The sequence below is a fragment of the Phaethon aethereus genome (assembly GCF_964289735.1).
Source record: "Phaethon aethereus genome assembly, chromosome: 17".
NCBI classification, from domain to species: Eukaryota; Metazoa; Chordata; class Aves; order Phaethontiformes; family Phaethontidae; genus Phaethon; species Phaethon aethereus.
Window position 1 is genome coordinate 15,919,092 of NC_138593.1, and position 11,780 is coordinate 15,930,871.

The window sequence follows — 11,780 nt, forward strand, 5'->3', positions numbered from 1 at the left end:
TGCGCTGTGGGGCCGCTGGTGGAGCACAACCGGGAGGTGGGTGGCGGGGGACGCTGCCGGGCCCCGGCCGGGGGTGGGGAGGGTGTGTGCCGGGCCTGGGGGGCTCCTGTTGCGGGGGTGGGGGTGTCCCGGTCCCGGGGGGCGGGGGGAGCCCGCTGCGGGCCGGGAGGCGGCCGGCGGGGCGCTGAGTTGCCCTTGTCCCGCAGCTGCTGCAGCTGTGCCAGCGCGTGCTGGGGCAGACGCTGTTCGAGCGGCTGATGAAGATGACCTTCTACGGGCAGTTCGTGGCCGGGGAGGACCAGGAGGCCATCAAACCGCTCATCCGGCGGAACCAGGCCTTCGGCGTGGGCGCCGTGCTGGACTACAGCGTCGAGGAGGACCTGAGCGCGGCGGCGGCCGAGCGCCAGGAGCTGGAGTGAGCGCGGGGCGGGGGCGGGGCGGGCACGCCGGGCGCGGGACTTGGCCGCTCTCCTATTGGCTGCGACCGCCCATCCCCCCGCTCCCATTGGCTGCGGAGCCGGGGCTGTCGTGCGTCACGACCCCGCCCCCCGCTGCGCCCCCCCCCCCCCGCCCGGGCATCGCCCCCCATCCGCCCAACACCCTGGGGCGCTGCCCCGCCCCCACCGGGGTGCTGCCCCCGTCCATCCCCCGCGCGCAGCGGGGTGCTCCCACCCCCTGGGGCGCTGCCCACCCTGTCCCGCTTTCCCCGACCCCTCCCGCCCCCCCGCAGCCGCTGGGGCTAGACCCCCATTCTGCCTTCTCTGCGCAGCGCCGTGCTGCACCCACCCCCCTGCACACCCTGGGGTGCTCCCCCCCGCCCCCCCCGGGCGGTGCCGCTCCGCAGCCTTCCCTGCCTCGCGCCCTCTGCCAAGGGCAGGCGCCGGCCCAAAGCCGCCGGTAACTTTCCACTGTCGGGGCTCCAGCCTCGGCGGCTCCGCTCGCCCGGTCGACGGGCCGCTGGCCGGCACCCCACGGCCACCGCGGTGGGCGGTGTCCCCCCGCACCCGGGACAAGGGTGGCCCTGCCGCGGGCTCGTCCCACGGTGTGACAGTACAGCGGAAACGGCTTGGGGGGGGAGTTGCGAGCAGGGTTTCGGGGCGGTGCCGGTGCGGATGCGGGGCTCCTCCCGCCCGGGCCTTATCTCCGCTCACCACCCGCGCGCTGCTTATCGGGGACCCCCCGCTCGCCGCCGGCGGGGGGGGGCCTGCCCGTTCCCGCGGGGGCTGCGCCCACCCCAGCCCCGTGCAGCTCGAGCTGCGGGCGGCAGCCTGTGCCCCAGGACACCTCGCTTGTCGCCCGTGGGGTGGCTCTTGTCGGCGCTCTCCGGGGCGGCCGGTGTCCACCCGGGCACGCTGCTCCGCGTCCCTGCGGGGCCGAGCTGGCCCCGGCGCCTCCCGGCTGAGCTGCCGGCGGCTTGCGAGCTCTGGGCGACGCTAGCCCGCCCCCCGCAGCACGCATGGGGGTTGCATGCATGGAACTCCTTGCTAGGCGAGCTCTGCCCGTGCAGTTGCGGGTCGCTCCCAGCCAGGAGAGCTTGGCAAAGCCACGTGCTGGATCCTGCGACCCCCACTGCCAGCCTGCCCGAGCCCCAGCGGGATTCGCTCTATCAAACGGGCGAATTTTTCCCTTTTCAAAGGGAAAAAGATGCCATCCTGGTGGTCACCCAGGGATGTCACGGAGCAGGGACAAAGCCCAGGGGAAGCGTGGGTGGCATTGGAAGGGCTGTGTCGGACCCTGGCCCACACCAAGCATCACTCTGGGTCCTCCATGACTCTGTTCAGAGGCAAAACCCCAAATTACTGGTGTTTCTGCCAGGGACGGTGCGGAGCTGGGCATGTGGTTGAGAGGTGGTGAGTGGTCCAGGGCTCGTGGCTGCGGGACTCGGGAGCTGTGTCCTTCCCTCCCATGAGCACTTCGGGGCTCGACCCCGCTGTCAGCCGGGAAGCAGAGGTACGAGCAGAGGTACCGACCAGATACAGCCAGCGGGTTTTTTGGCCTCCTGGTGCCATCTGCTGTTGTTTCCCGCAGGCAGAGCTGTGCTGGACTTACCAGCACAGCCCGCTCCTCTGGAGCGAGCTGGAGATAACAGCAGGGCAATGCCCTTTCTTCCCCAGCGATGGGTCCTGGCTGCTCCTTCTAACAGGCTTTCTGGTTGGGAACAGCAATGCAGCGCGGGCAGGCACCGGCTTATCCTGCTGCTGCAGGCTCATCCCTGCCCTGCCCTGCCCGGGCTGGCCGCCAGCGCTCTGCCAGCTTGTCTCAGGAGTCCTTGGCCGTGTGCTGAAGGCTGCTGCCAGGCCATGGGGGCACAGCTGGAGAAAGGTGTCCTGCAGGCAGCAGAGCCTGGGTGCTGCTCTGCTCCCAGGGCAGCGGCGTGGGCTGGGGTCTTTGGGTGGGGGCACCCCTGGGCGGGGTGTGGAGAGGCAGCACTGCGGCTGGGCAGGGCCTTCTGCTCCCTGTGGGGGGAAACAATGAGCCCCCCATTAGTGGAGGTGGTTGTGGTCCTCTTGGGGCCATTGCTAACGCGGGGAAGGGGCAATGCTGCCATCGAGCGCTGTCAGGCACCCTGAACGGCTCTGCCACACAGCACGTGGACTTCACTACCTCTTGTGTGGACACCTGATACCTGCCCCAGCATGGAGTTAGGATCCAGCCTGGCCAGTCAGCCTTCCAGAGCCACCTCCTCCCCTCCTCCTGCTCCCAGTGCTGCTGCCACCCATGCCCGGTGCTCTGCATGCGTGTGCTGCCGTGGATCCCTGGGGTCATGGGGTGGTTTCTGTTTAGCTTGAAGCTGTGCAAGGAGGTCTTGCGGTGGTCCTGGGCTGGTGCATGCTGGCAACTCATGCATGGGGTAGGCTTGGAGGACTCTCTTCTGCCATGAGCTTTGCTTTATTCCTACCTGCAGGGTTTTAAGCATCACCCATAGCTCTGGTCTGGGCTTCATGTGACCATGAGTTTTTCTTTGGAAGTGGTAATTCACAGCCAACTTCTCCCTGGTGTTGCCTCATCCCCTCTGCCAGACCCATCTGCTGATGACCAAAGCAAATACGCTGTGCTCGTGGCACCCTCCTGGTAACCTCCGGGGCAAAATGGATTATTGCCTACTTATGTCTGACAAGGGGACCTTTGTGCTTCTCCCTGAGATGGCTGATTTGAGCCTGATCAAAAACTTCCTGAAAGCCCAAGTCAGCTGTGTCAGCTTCCCAGCAATCCAGCAGGCTGCATCCAGTCTTCATAACCTCTTTCCAGCACTTGGAGGGCTTCATCTGTGCATGCTTTGGGCAAGTGTGAGCTCCCAGGTCCTGAGTGTGCCTTGCAGGTGGCTCCTTTCTGGTTACAGCTTGCCAGAAGCGTTTGGGCAGTGCCTGGAGCCATGTCCTGCTCCAAAAGACTTACTCTCAGTTTGCAGAAGGGGTGGCCAGGTATAAGCTGGGTTAAGTGGCACTTGGTTGGTGCAGGAATGGCTCTGCTAGCCAAGACTAATATTGCAAAGAAAGCAGATGATAACCAGGAAGAGCTATTTCTTCAGCTGGAAGGAGCTTCTTTTATTTTGCTTGATGCAGAACAGTAAAGTGAGCACCATGGCTCGGCTTTGAATGCCCCCCTTGGGGATGAAGGGCTCAGTGCAGTCATGCAGCAGGAATTCTGCTGGAGGGGGTGTGCTTGTCTTGAGGAACACAAAGCCCTTCAAATTCAAGGGTGCTGTTTGCTAATTTAGTTGTGTGCACTCACCCTAGGTAGGTCGGAGGAGGCATTGCTGCCTGCCACTTGTCCCCAGCATCTCAGATGCTGGATGCAGGGTGTGGGTTCAGAGCTGTCCTGCTGTGCTGCGCCTGGGACCTGCTTGCAGGACTCGTCTCTCAGCATGTCGTCCAAGTCGCAGCAGCGTGTCCAGCTGCCTGCTCCGAGGCATCCCACCCCTGGGTGTATGATGTTTCCTCCTTCCTTTCTTCCACACTTTGTGTTCAGGGGCAGAAAGCTTCTTGACCTGCCCTCAGGGTAGCAAAATCACAGAGCAGAGCCTGCTAGGCATGGTGCCTGCGACTCCCCATGAGCTCCGGGTGCTCCTGCCCCGGTTCACCCTTGGCTTTGCTGTGCTTTGAGCAATGCGGGGCTGTTCCTGGCTCTGGGGAACAGGAGGGAAGGACTTGTCTCTGCTTGTTTATGCTTCCAGCAGCCCCTAATCCCTGTCACAGGGTTTCCATGTGGAAGAACATGTTCTGGGACCATGCCACGTGCCTCTCTGCTCTCTTGTGCAAGTCCTCTGGCTCCAGCCATGTGGTTTTGCTGCCTGTCTCCCAGTGTGCTTCCCCAATGTTGGGCATGGTCAATTTTGGGACAGTGACACCAAGGCAGAGATCTGCCAGAGGAGATAGCTCTGCTGTCGCTCAGGGCTACTCTCCAGGGGCTGGCAGTGTTCCTGGGTGAGGCCTTAGGTTTGCAGGCTGGATTTAGGGTGTCAGCGAGAAGGCTTAGCTGCTCAAGCTCAAGGAGGATCTCATGACTTGGCCAGCATGGCCCTGGGCTGTCAGAGCCCCGTTAGCTCCGTGGCAAAGAGCTCGGGCTTGAAATTACATCCGAGGTCAGCTGGAGTTGAAGCTGAGACCCTGTTTGTAAGTTGTTGGCTAATGCCAAGGCACAGAGTAGCGTGGGGCAGCTGAGCTGCAGCAGGGCATCCTACAGCCCTGGGTCTGGAGGAGCTCCTTGCTTCATGGTGTGGCCGCTGGTGCCTGTAGGGTGGGGAGGTGTTGGGATGAGGTTTGATGCTCCACCACAGTGAGCACCGTGGGCTGGTGTGGTCAGAGACAGAGCACCCAGGCCCACCAGGGCTGACCTTGTCCTTGCTGTGGGGTGGGCTGTTTGAGAGCAGCTCTGGTCCGTGGGACAGAGCATCCTTCCTGCGCTGCCTCAGGCCCTGCAGATAACACTTGCCTGGATGTTGAAACCCCGTTGCCTTCCATGAGCGGGCTTGGGGCATCTGACCGGCCAGTGGAGCTCCCGCTGAGCAGCGTTTGATCCACTGGTGATGGGATGGCGAGGGAAGAGCAGGGTCCGACACCAGGGTGGCAGTGGGGGAGCCTCGGAGCTGCCCTGGCCACCAGCATGGGGTTGCGGCGGGTTGCTGACCTGGCCCTTACCTTCCCTGTTTCTCTTCTTAGCTCCTGCACCTCTGCAGCCGAGAAGGAGATGGGAGGTGAGTGACCCAGCCTCTCCTGCTGACAGGAGATAGTCTGAAGGTCCAGCTGATCCAGGCACTGCTGGCCTGGTGTGGGGCAAGGGCCCAGCTCCTGCAGCCTCAAAACACAAGCTGGATGAAGAACAGCTTGGTTCTTGGCCAGCCCTGCTCCTCAGCAAATGCTGAGCCTCTGCGTGGGCAACAGAGCAGGCAGGGCCCATTGCAGCCCGCAGGGGCTCTTCTGAGGTCCAAGATGGAGCCCCCTTCCCTGCACCCACAGCAGAAGCTCCTGGGAAGACATGTAGGAGCTCAACAGGGCTGCGTGGCCCACCTCCATCCTTTTCCACCCCAGGAGCAGAGCAAAGGGAGAAGCAGTACCGAGCCCATCGGGGATTTGGGGATCGTCGCAGTGGGGTCATCAGTGCCCGAACGTATTTCTACGCTGATGAGGCCAAGTGTGACCAGCACATGGAGACTTTCCTCCGCTGCATCGATGCCTCAAGTAAGTGCTTCACGTGTCCTGAGCAGCTTGGGGACTGCAGGGACCCTGCAGCCCGCTACTGCATCTCGGGTACCTCCTTTCTGCCCATGCACCCTGCCTGTCAGGCGAGCTCTGTCTTTGTGGCTCCATCCAGGTGGCAGCTCAGAGGACGGCTTCTCAGCCATCAAGCTGACGGCACTGGGCAGACCTCAGTTCCTGGTGAGTGCCAGAGCTGTGACCAGGGCACGGTGGGTCGGAGCCGGGGCCACGGATGATGCATCTGGGGGAGCAGGTGCTTTGGGGTGCCAGGCTTGCTGCACTGGCATCTCTACTGATGGCAGAGAGGAGTGGGCACAAACAGGCTATCCCCTGTGTGCCCAGGACCACCCTGGAGACCCTGCCTCAAGTTTTGGGGACACATGAAGAGCTGAGAAGTTTAGAGGTCCCAATGTGAGCATGTGTGGGGGTCTGTACTGACAGACTTGGCCCCTGCTTGGCCAAGGTCCCCTGCTATAAGGTCAGGGTCTGCCTCAGTCCAGGCACGATCCAGCAAAGCTTCTACTGCAGGAGGCTCTGAGCCAGCTGGGCTCCAGCCTGGGTGTCTCACCTCGAGCTCTGTCCCTGCAGCTGCAGTTCTCAGAGGTGCTGGTGAAGTGGCGGAGGTTCTTCCACCAAATGGCTGCGGAACAGGGCCAGGCTGGGTGGGCAGCACTGGAGATGAAGCTGGAGGTGGAGAAGCTGCAGGTGAGGCGGATGATGTCTGAGGGAGGAGGCTGTGCTGCCAGGGATGCGCTGCTGGAGGTGGCCGGTGGCTGTAAGGATCCCAGAGCAGCCCTGACCTGTGACACCTCTGAGCCTGCAGCAGTAAGACTCTTGCAGCCCCTTGGCACTGATGCTCCTTTTGGTGGCAGGAGGCCCTGGCCAACCTCGGCATCGCAACCAAGGCGGAGAGCCAGCACTGGTTCACAGGCGAGAACCTGGGCGTGAGTGGGTGAGCTGCCTGCGACCTGGGGGGTGCAGCGGGATGGGGACACTGAGGGACCTGTTCCTGTTCCTGGGCGGTGGGGCAGCAGCAAGGAGAGGTCTCCAAAGGCCAGCACTGGCTCAGCACAGTGATGAAGCAGAGAGGAGGTTTGGGTGGAGGTCATGACATGGGTCAGGGTGGCACATGCTGTGCTGGTGGGGGTTGGGAGCTGGTAGAGACCCCCCTGCCCTACAAGACACCAGTACAGACCTGGCTCTGTGCTTCCAGCACTGTGGACCTGCTGGACTGGAACAGCCTGATCGACAGCCGCACCAAGCTCTCCAAACTGCTGCTCGTCCCCAACATGCAGGTGGGTACCCATCTCTGCCGCCCCTGGGGTGGCCCTGCAGGGAGGGCGCTGCCAGTGCGGGTCAGCCGTCCCCTGCGGCTGCTCCAAGGTTAAGGTGCCGCAAGGACTCATCCCTCTGTGCAGTTTACCTCCTCCCTGCCCTTGGCCACCAACACGTGCCTCCCTGGTGTGTGTTTCTGTCTCCCGTGGGCCGCCCTGGCTGCAGGCAGGCAGGGTGCCACAGGCTGTTCTCGTTTCAGACAGGGCAGCTGGAGCCTCTGCTCTCGCGCTTCACTGAGGAGGAGGATCTGCAGATGAAGCGGATGCTACAGCGGATGGACGTCCTTGCCAAGGTTGGGGGTGCTGGGGCAGCGGGGCACGGATGCCACCGAAAAGAGGGAAGGTGCGTGGCAGGTAGCCCCCTCAGACCAACCTGCATGTCGCTCACCCCCGCAGAGAGCCTCGGAGAAGGGCGTGAGGCTGATGGTGGATGCAGAGCAGAGCTACTTCCAGCCAGCTATCAGCCGCCTCACCCTGGAGATGCAGCGCCGCTTCAACAGGGATCGGGCCATCATCTTCAACACCTACCAGTGCTACCTGAAGGTGAGGTCTGGCAGAGGCTGGGCAGGACGGGCCTGCTGGAGCAGCGGGGTGGAGACCTTGGCTCCTGCAGCCATGGCAATGCAACGGCATGACTCCAGGGCTGGCTGGAGGTGCAGCGAGGAGGCGGCACTGATGAGATGAGCCTGTGCCATTTCTTCCATCTGGTCCCAGGAGGCTTACGACAACGTGACGGTGGACGTGGAGCTGTCACGCCGGGAGGGCTGGCACTTCGGCACCAAGCTGGTCCGTGGCGCCTACATGGAGCAGGAGCGGGAGAGGGCGGCCCAGATTGGCTATGAGGATCCCATCAACCCCACCTACGAGAAGACCAACGAGATGTACCACAGGTAGGGTGCAGCCCCAGCCACGCTCCACCCTCCCACCCCACCAGGTGGCCCTCGCCACACAGCCCTGTACTGTCCTACAGGTGCCTGGACTATATCCTGGAGGAGATCAAGCACAGCCGGAAAGCCAACGTGATGGTGGCATCTCACAACGAGGACACGGTGAAGTTCACCCTGCGCAGGTGGGTGCTGGGCAGCATGGCGTGGCAGGGACTGAGTGCTTGAGGGGGCCCAGCAGAGCTGCAGTGAAATGTGCTGTGGCGTGTCAGGTCTCCTCTGTGCTCGCCCGGGGGGATCCTAGCTCCCTTCTGGTGCTCAGGGCTAGCTGGGGTGCAGCGTGGTAGCCCACAGCAGCTGCAGAGCTGGCCCCATGGCCCAGCCAAGAGGCTATTTTAAAAACAAATCCCTCAAGTCTTTGTCCCAGATGGATGCTGAGATGCATGGTCAGTGCCATGCTCTTGTACTTGGAGGTAATCCCTGCTCCTCTGGTGGGAGGCACTGCCCCTGCATGCTCTGCTGTCTCCGCTCTTCCCTAACGCTGAGGCTTGGCTTGCAGGATGATGGAGCTTGGGATCCATCCCTCGGAGAAGAAGGTGTCCTTCGGGCAGCTGCTGGGCATGTGTGACCAGATCACCTTCCCCCTGGGTGAGTGCTGGGCGCAGGGGGGACTTGGCAGATGTGCTCCTGCCCCGCCTTGACCCCTGAGGTCTCTCTGAGCAGCTGCTGTGGGGTCTGAAGGATAGATGGAGCCAGGCTATGGGTCTGTCAGAGAGCAGGGCTGGCAGAGGACACCACCTTGTTGCCTCTTCCCCAGCTGTGTGGAGTGCTGTGACCACTGCATGGTGTTTGGGGAGGATGCAGATGAGGATGTAGATGGGGGATCACATCTGTCTCCTGGAGGCCCCATGAGACCATGGTGGCTGGGCAGGGACATTCCTGCTTTGGACTACAAGCTGAGATCAGGGTACTCCTAGATGGGGCAGAGATGGGTCCGGCAGCCGGCAGACCCCTCTTGTACCTCCTTGGTCTGGGACTGTCGCTTTGTGCCGCTGGAGGTGCACACCAAGTCCTGGGTTCTCCGCTAGCAGGGTGGCAACAGGCTCCTGTGTGACCTTGTCCTGTCCTCTGCCGCTGGCCAGGGCAGCAGAGAAGAGCTCCCAGGCGCCCAGACAGAAGGACATGCAAAGGTCCAGGTAGCCCAGTTGAGGTCAGGGACTGACCCCTCTGCCCGCACCGGTGTCCGGAGCAGAGACCCGAGGCCAGGAGAGCAGCGGGAGGCAGACCGGGCAGTTGTCCAGCGTGGATGCTGCTCTGTCCTGGAGTTCCCCTCACTAAGCGGGGTTTGGCTGCCTGTCTGCAACCTCCTCTGGTCATGCTGGAAAAATGTGTTAACTTGATGTTTCTGGTTGAATGCCTCTTGAATTGGCCGGGCCCCGGCTGCCGACATTCCCAGGGCTCCTGGTGACCTCGGCCGGTTGCCAAGCTCCCCGTGCTGAGCCGGGGGAGGGACACACCTCCGCTCCCGCCGCCCGGGCAGGCTCAGCCGCGTCTGGCCGGGGCTACTCCCAGGCTTCCCCTCCCCGATGCTCAACCGCAGCCTCCGGCCGCTGCAACCCTCCCACCCGCATCCCTCGCTCCATCAGCACAGCCTGAGGGGCACGGGAGAGATGGGGGTAAGGGAGGTATTTTTCCTTTTTTTTTCCTCTTTTTTTTTTTTCTTTTTCCATTCTTTTTCTTTCCTGATACTGACCTGCCTCTCTCCCTGCAGGTCAGGCTGGCTTCCCTGTCTACAAGTACGTGCCCTACGGGCCGGTGAACGAGGTGCTGCCCTACCTGTCCCGGAGAGCCCAGGAGAACAGGGGCTTCGTGCAGAGGGCGAACCGGGAGCGGGACCTTCTCTGGAGCGAGGTCAAGAGGCGGCTCCTCGCCGGCAGCCTCTTCGGCCCCAACCACTAACCCCAACTGTGGCATCCAGCCCGGGGTCTCCTGTGCCTTCACCCATAACCACTGTTGCCGTTCCCCGTCCTAGTTCTACTGCAGTTTCCCTTCCAGCCCTGGGAGGGGAAGCGTCTTTGTTGCTGTTTGAACCACGTACACCTTCTGAAGGTCACTACTGTAGGGTTGCCCCAGCTGGCCCTGCCCTGAGGGATGTCCCTCTGCTGTCCCACGGTCTCTGGAGCTGCGCTTGCCCTGGGCTGTCTCTGAGGAGATCCTGGGGTTTTCGGCTTGTGGGGTTGCACAGGGAGATTTGGCTGCCTGCTTTATGTCATGGGCTCAGGTCCAGGGCAGGCTGGATGGCTCAGGGAAAAGCTGGCCTCAGCCAAAAGCTTCTCCAGCCTCTGCCAGGGCTGAGGCTTGGTCTCCTCCGGTTCCTTGGAGGCAGATGCCAAACAGAAGCCGCAGTGGCCTGTGAAGGGTCACTGGGCAGGGGCAGGATCAGTCCCTGCTGCCTGTCCCAGGGCAGCCACTACCTGGCTGCTCACCAGCTCTGCACGGAGCAGAGCTGGGCAGGACCAGGCTCTCCCCCCATCCTGCCGTGCTGAGCGGAGCCAGCGCTGCCCAGGGTTGTCCATCCTCGGGCACGCACCCAGTGGGGCAGGAGGGGAAGAGGAGCCAGCCGGCCCAATCCCTGTGCTGTTCCTGCCCCACCTGCGGTCCCCGGCTCCTGTGCTGGCCCAGGGCTGCTGCGGGCAGGGGTGGTGGCCGTGTGGGAGCACCAGGAGCCAGACGACAGCTCGGCTCTGCTGTACACTGGATTTGCAGAGAGTGGTGATGATTAAATCATAACTGTTCTTGCTCCCGTCTCTCTTGGAGTCACTGGGCAGCTGTCTGTCCCTGGGCTCTGCTTCACCACGCTGGTCTCAAGGGGTGGGTTAGTGCCTGCTTTCGGCCCCCTCCAGCTGCATGCTTTGGCCTGAGCTGCAGTCAGGGCTTGAGGAAAGGAGCCAGAGATGGGCTGCACTGAGTGAGGCCAAACTTCCCCGGGCCTGGGCATGGGGAAGCTGTGGAGCTGTCCATGATGGGCCTGGGGGGAGCTGGGAGCCCTGGAGCATCCTCAGCTGCCCCCAGCACGCTGAGGCTCATGGAGGGGAGGGTGGCAGCTGTGAGAGAGCCTCTCCCCTCCTGAGATCAGCTTTTGGGGGATGTGCACCCTGCAGGCTTTCACTGCCTCCAATTAGGGGCAGTTTCTCCCGGGCTCATTTTGGGCTCTGTAGGACCACGAGCATCTCTGGGCTTCCCTGCCTGGCAGCTAAAAGGCAGCATCTCCTTTTTCCCTGGATTGTTCCCTCTGCTTATGGCAAGCCACCCAAGCCAAAGGGGTGAAATTTAGGCTTTCCAGACATGTTCACCTACTGCCTTTTTCTCTAGCTGAGACTCCCATGCCTTAGACAACACCTGGAGGAGCAGGGAGTATGGCTGGGTCATGGGGCCGGGGCTGCTGGGACCTAAAAGCAGTGCTGGAGCAGGCAGCAGCTGGGTTCCTGGTATTTTGGAGAGGAGAGAAGATGCACTCCCCGCACCGTGCTGCCTCTCCAGCCTGTGGCAGTGGCATGGAGCATGCTCCGTGGCCTTGGCTCTGCTGGTGCGGCCGGACCCAGGGCTGGCTGGATGCATGAGCAGCCATCATCTGTTGCAGGCTTCTGCAAAGACCCCCGGCCACCTGCACAGCTACTGCAGGAGCAGATGTTGTGGCTTCTGTGCCAGCAGCTTCATGTATCTGTACACGGTCCCTTTTGACCCCTCTTTTTTTGGAGTTAACTCCCTCCCCAGCCCCCTTTCCAGGGCAGAAGGGACGTGTGTGCCTGCAGGCAGCTCCGCAGTGCATGTGCTGCCGGTTGCAGCAGCCGTGTGTGGGGTCAGGG

The 11,780-nt window shown here is 62.6% G+C and overlaps 1 protein-coding gene across 1 annotated transcript; it reads left to right on the top strand.

Moving 5' to 3' along the window:
- The first annotated feature begins 242 nt into the window (after window positions 1-242).
- PRODH (proline dehydrogenase 1) lies at window positions 243-11,392 on the top strand. Its single transcript, XM_082007874.1, has 13 exons — window positions 243-415; window positions 5,160-5,194; window positions 5,529-5,678; window positions 5,812-5,876; window positions 6,285-6,401; window positions 6,569-6,648; window positions 6,910-6,991; window positions 7,231-7,323; window positions 7,427-7,573; window positions 7,745-7,920; window positions 8,001-8,099; window positions 8,474-8,562; window positions 9,686-11,392. The coding sequence occupies exons 1-13, from the start codon at window positions 258-260 to the stop codon at window positions 9,871-9,873; spliced, it is 1,479 nt and encodes a 492-aa protein (XP_081864000.1). The 5' UTR covers window positions 243-257; the 3' UTR covers window positions 9,874-11,392.
- The last annotated feature ends 388 nt before the right edge of the window (window positions 11,393-11,780 follow it).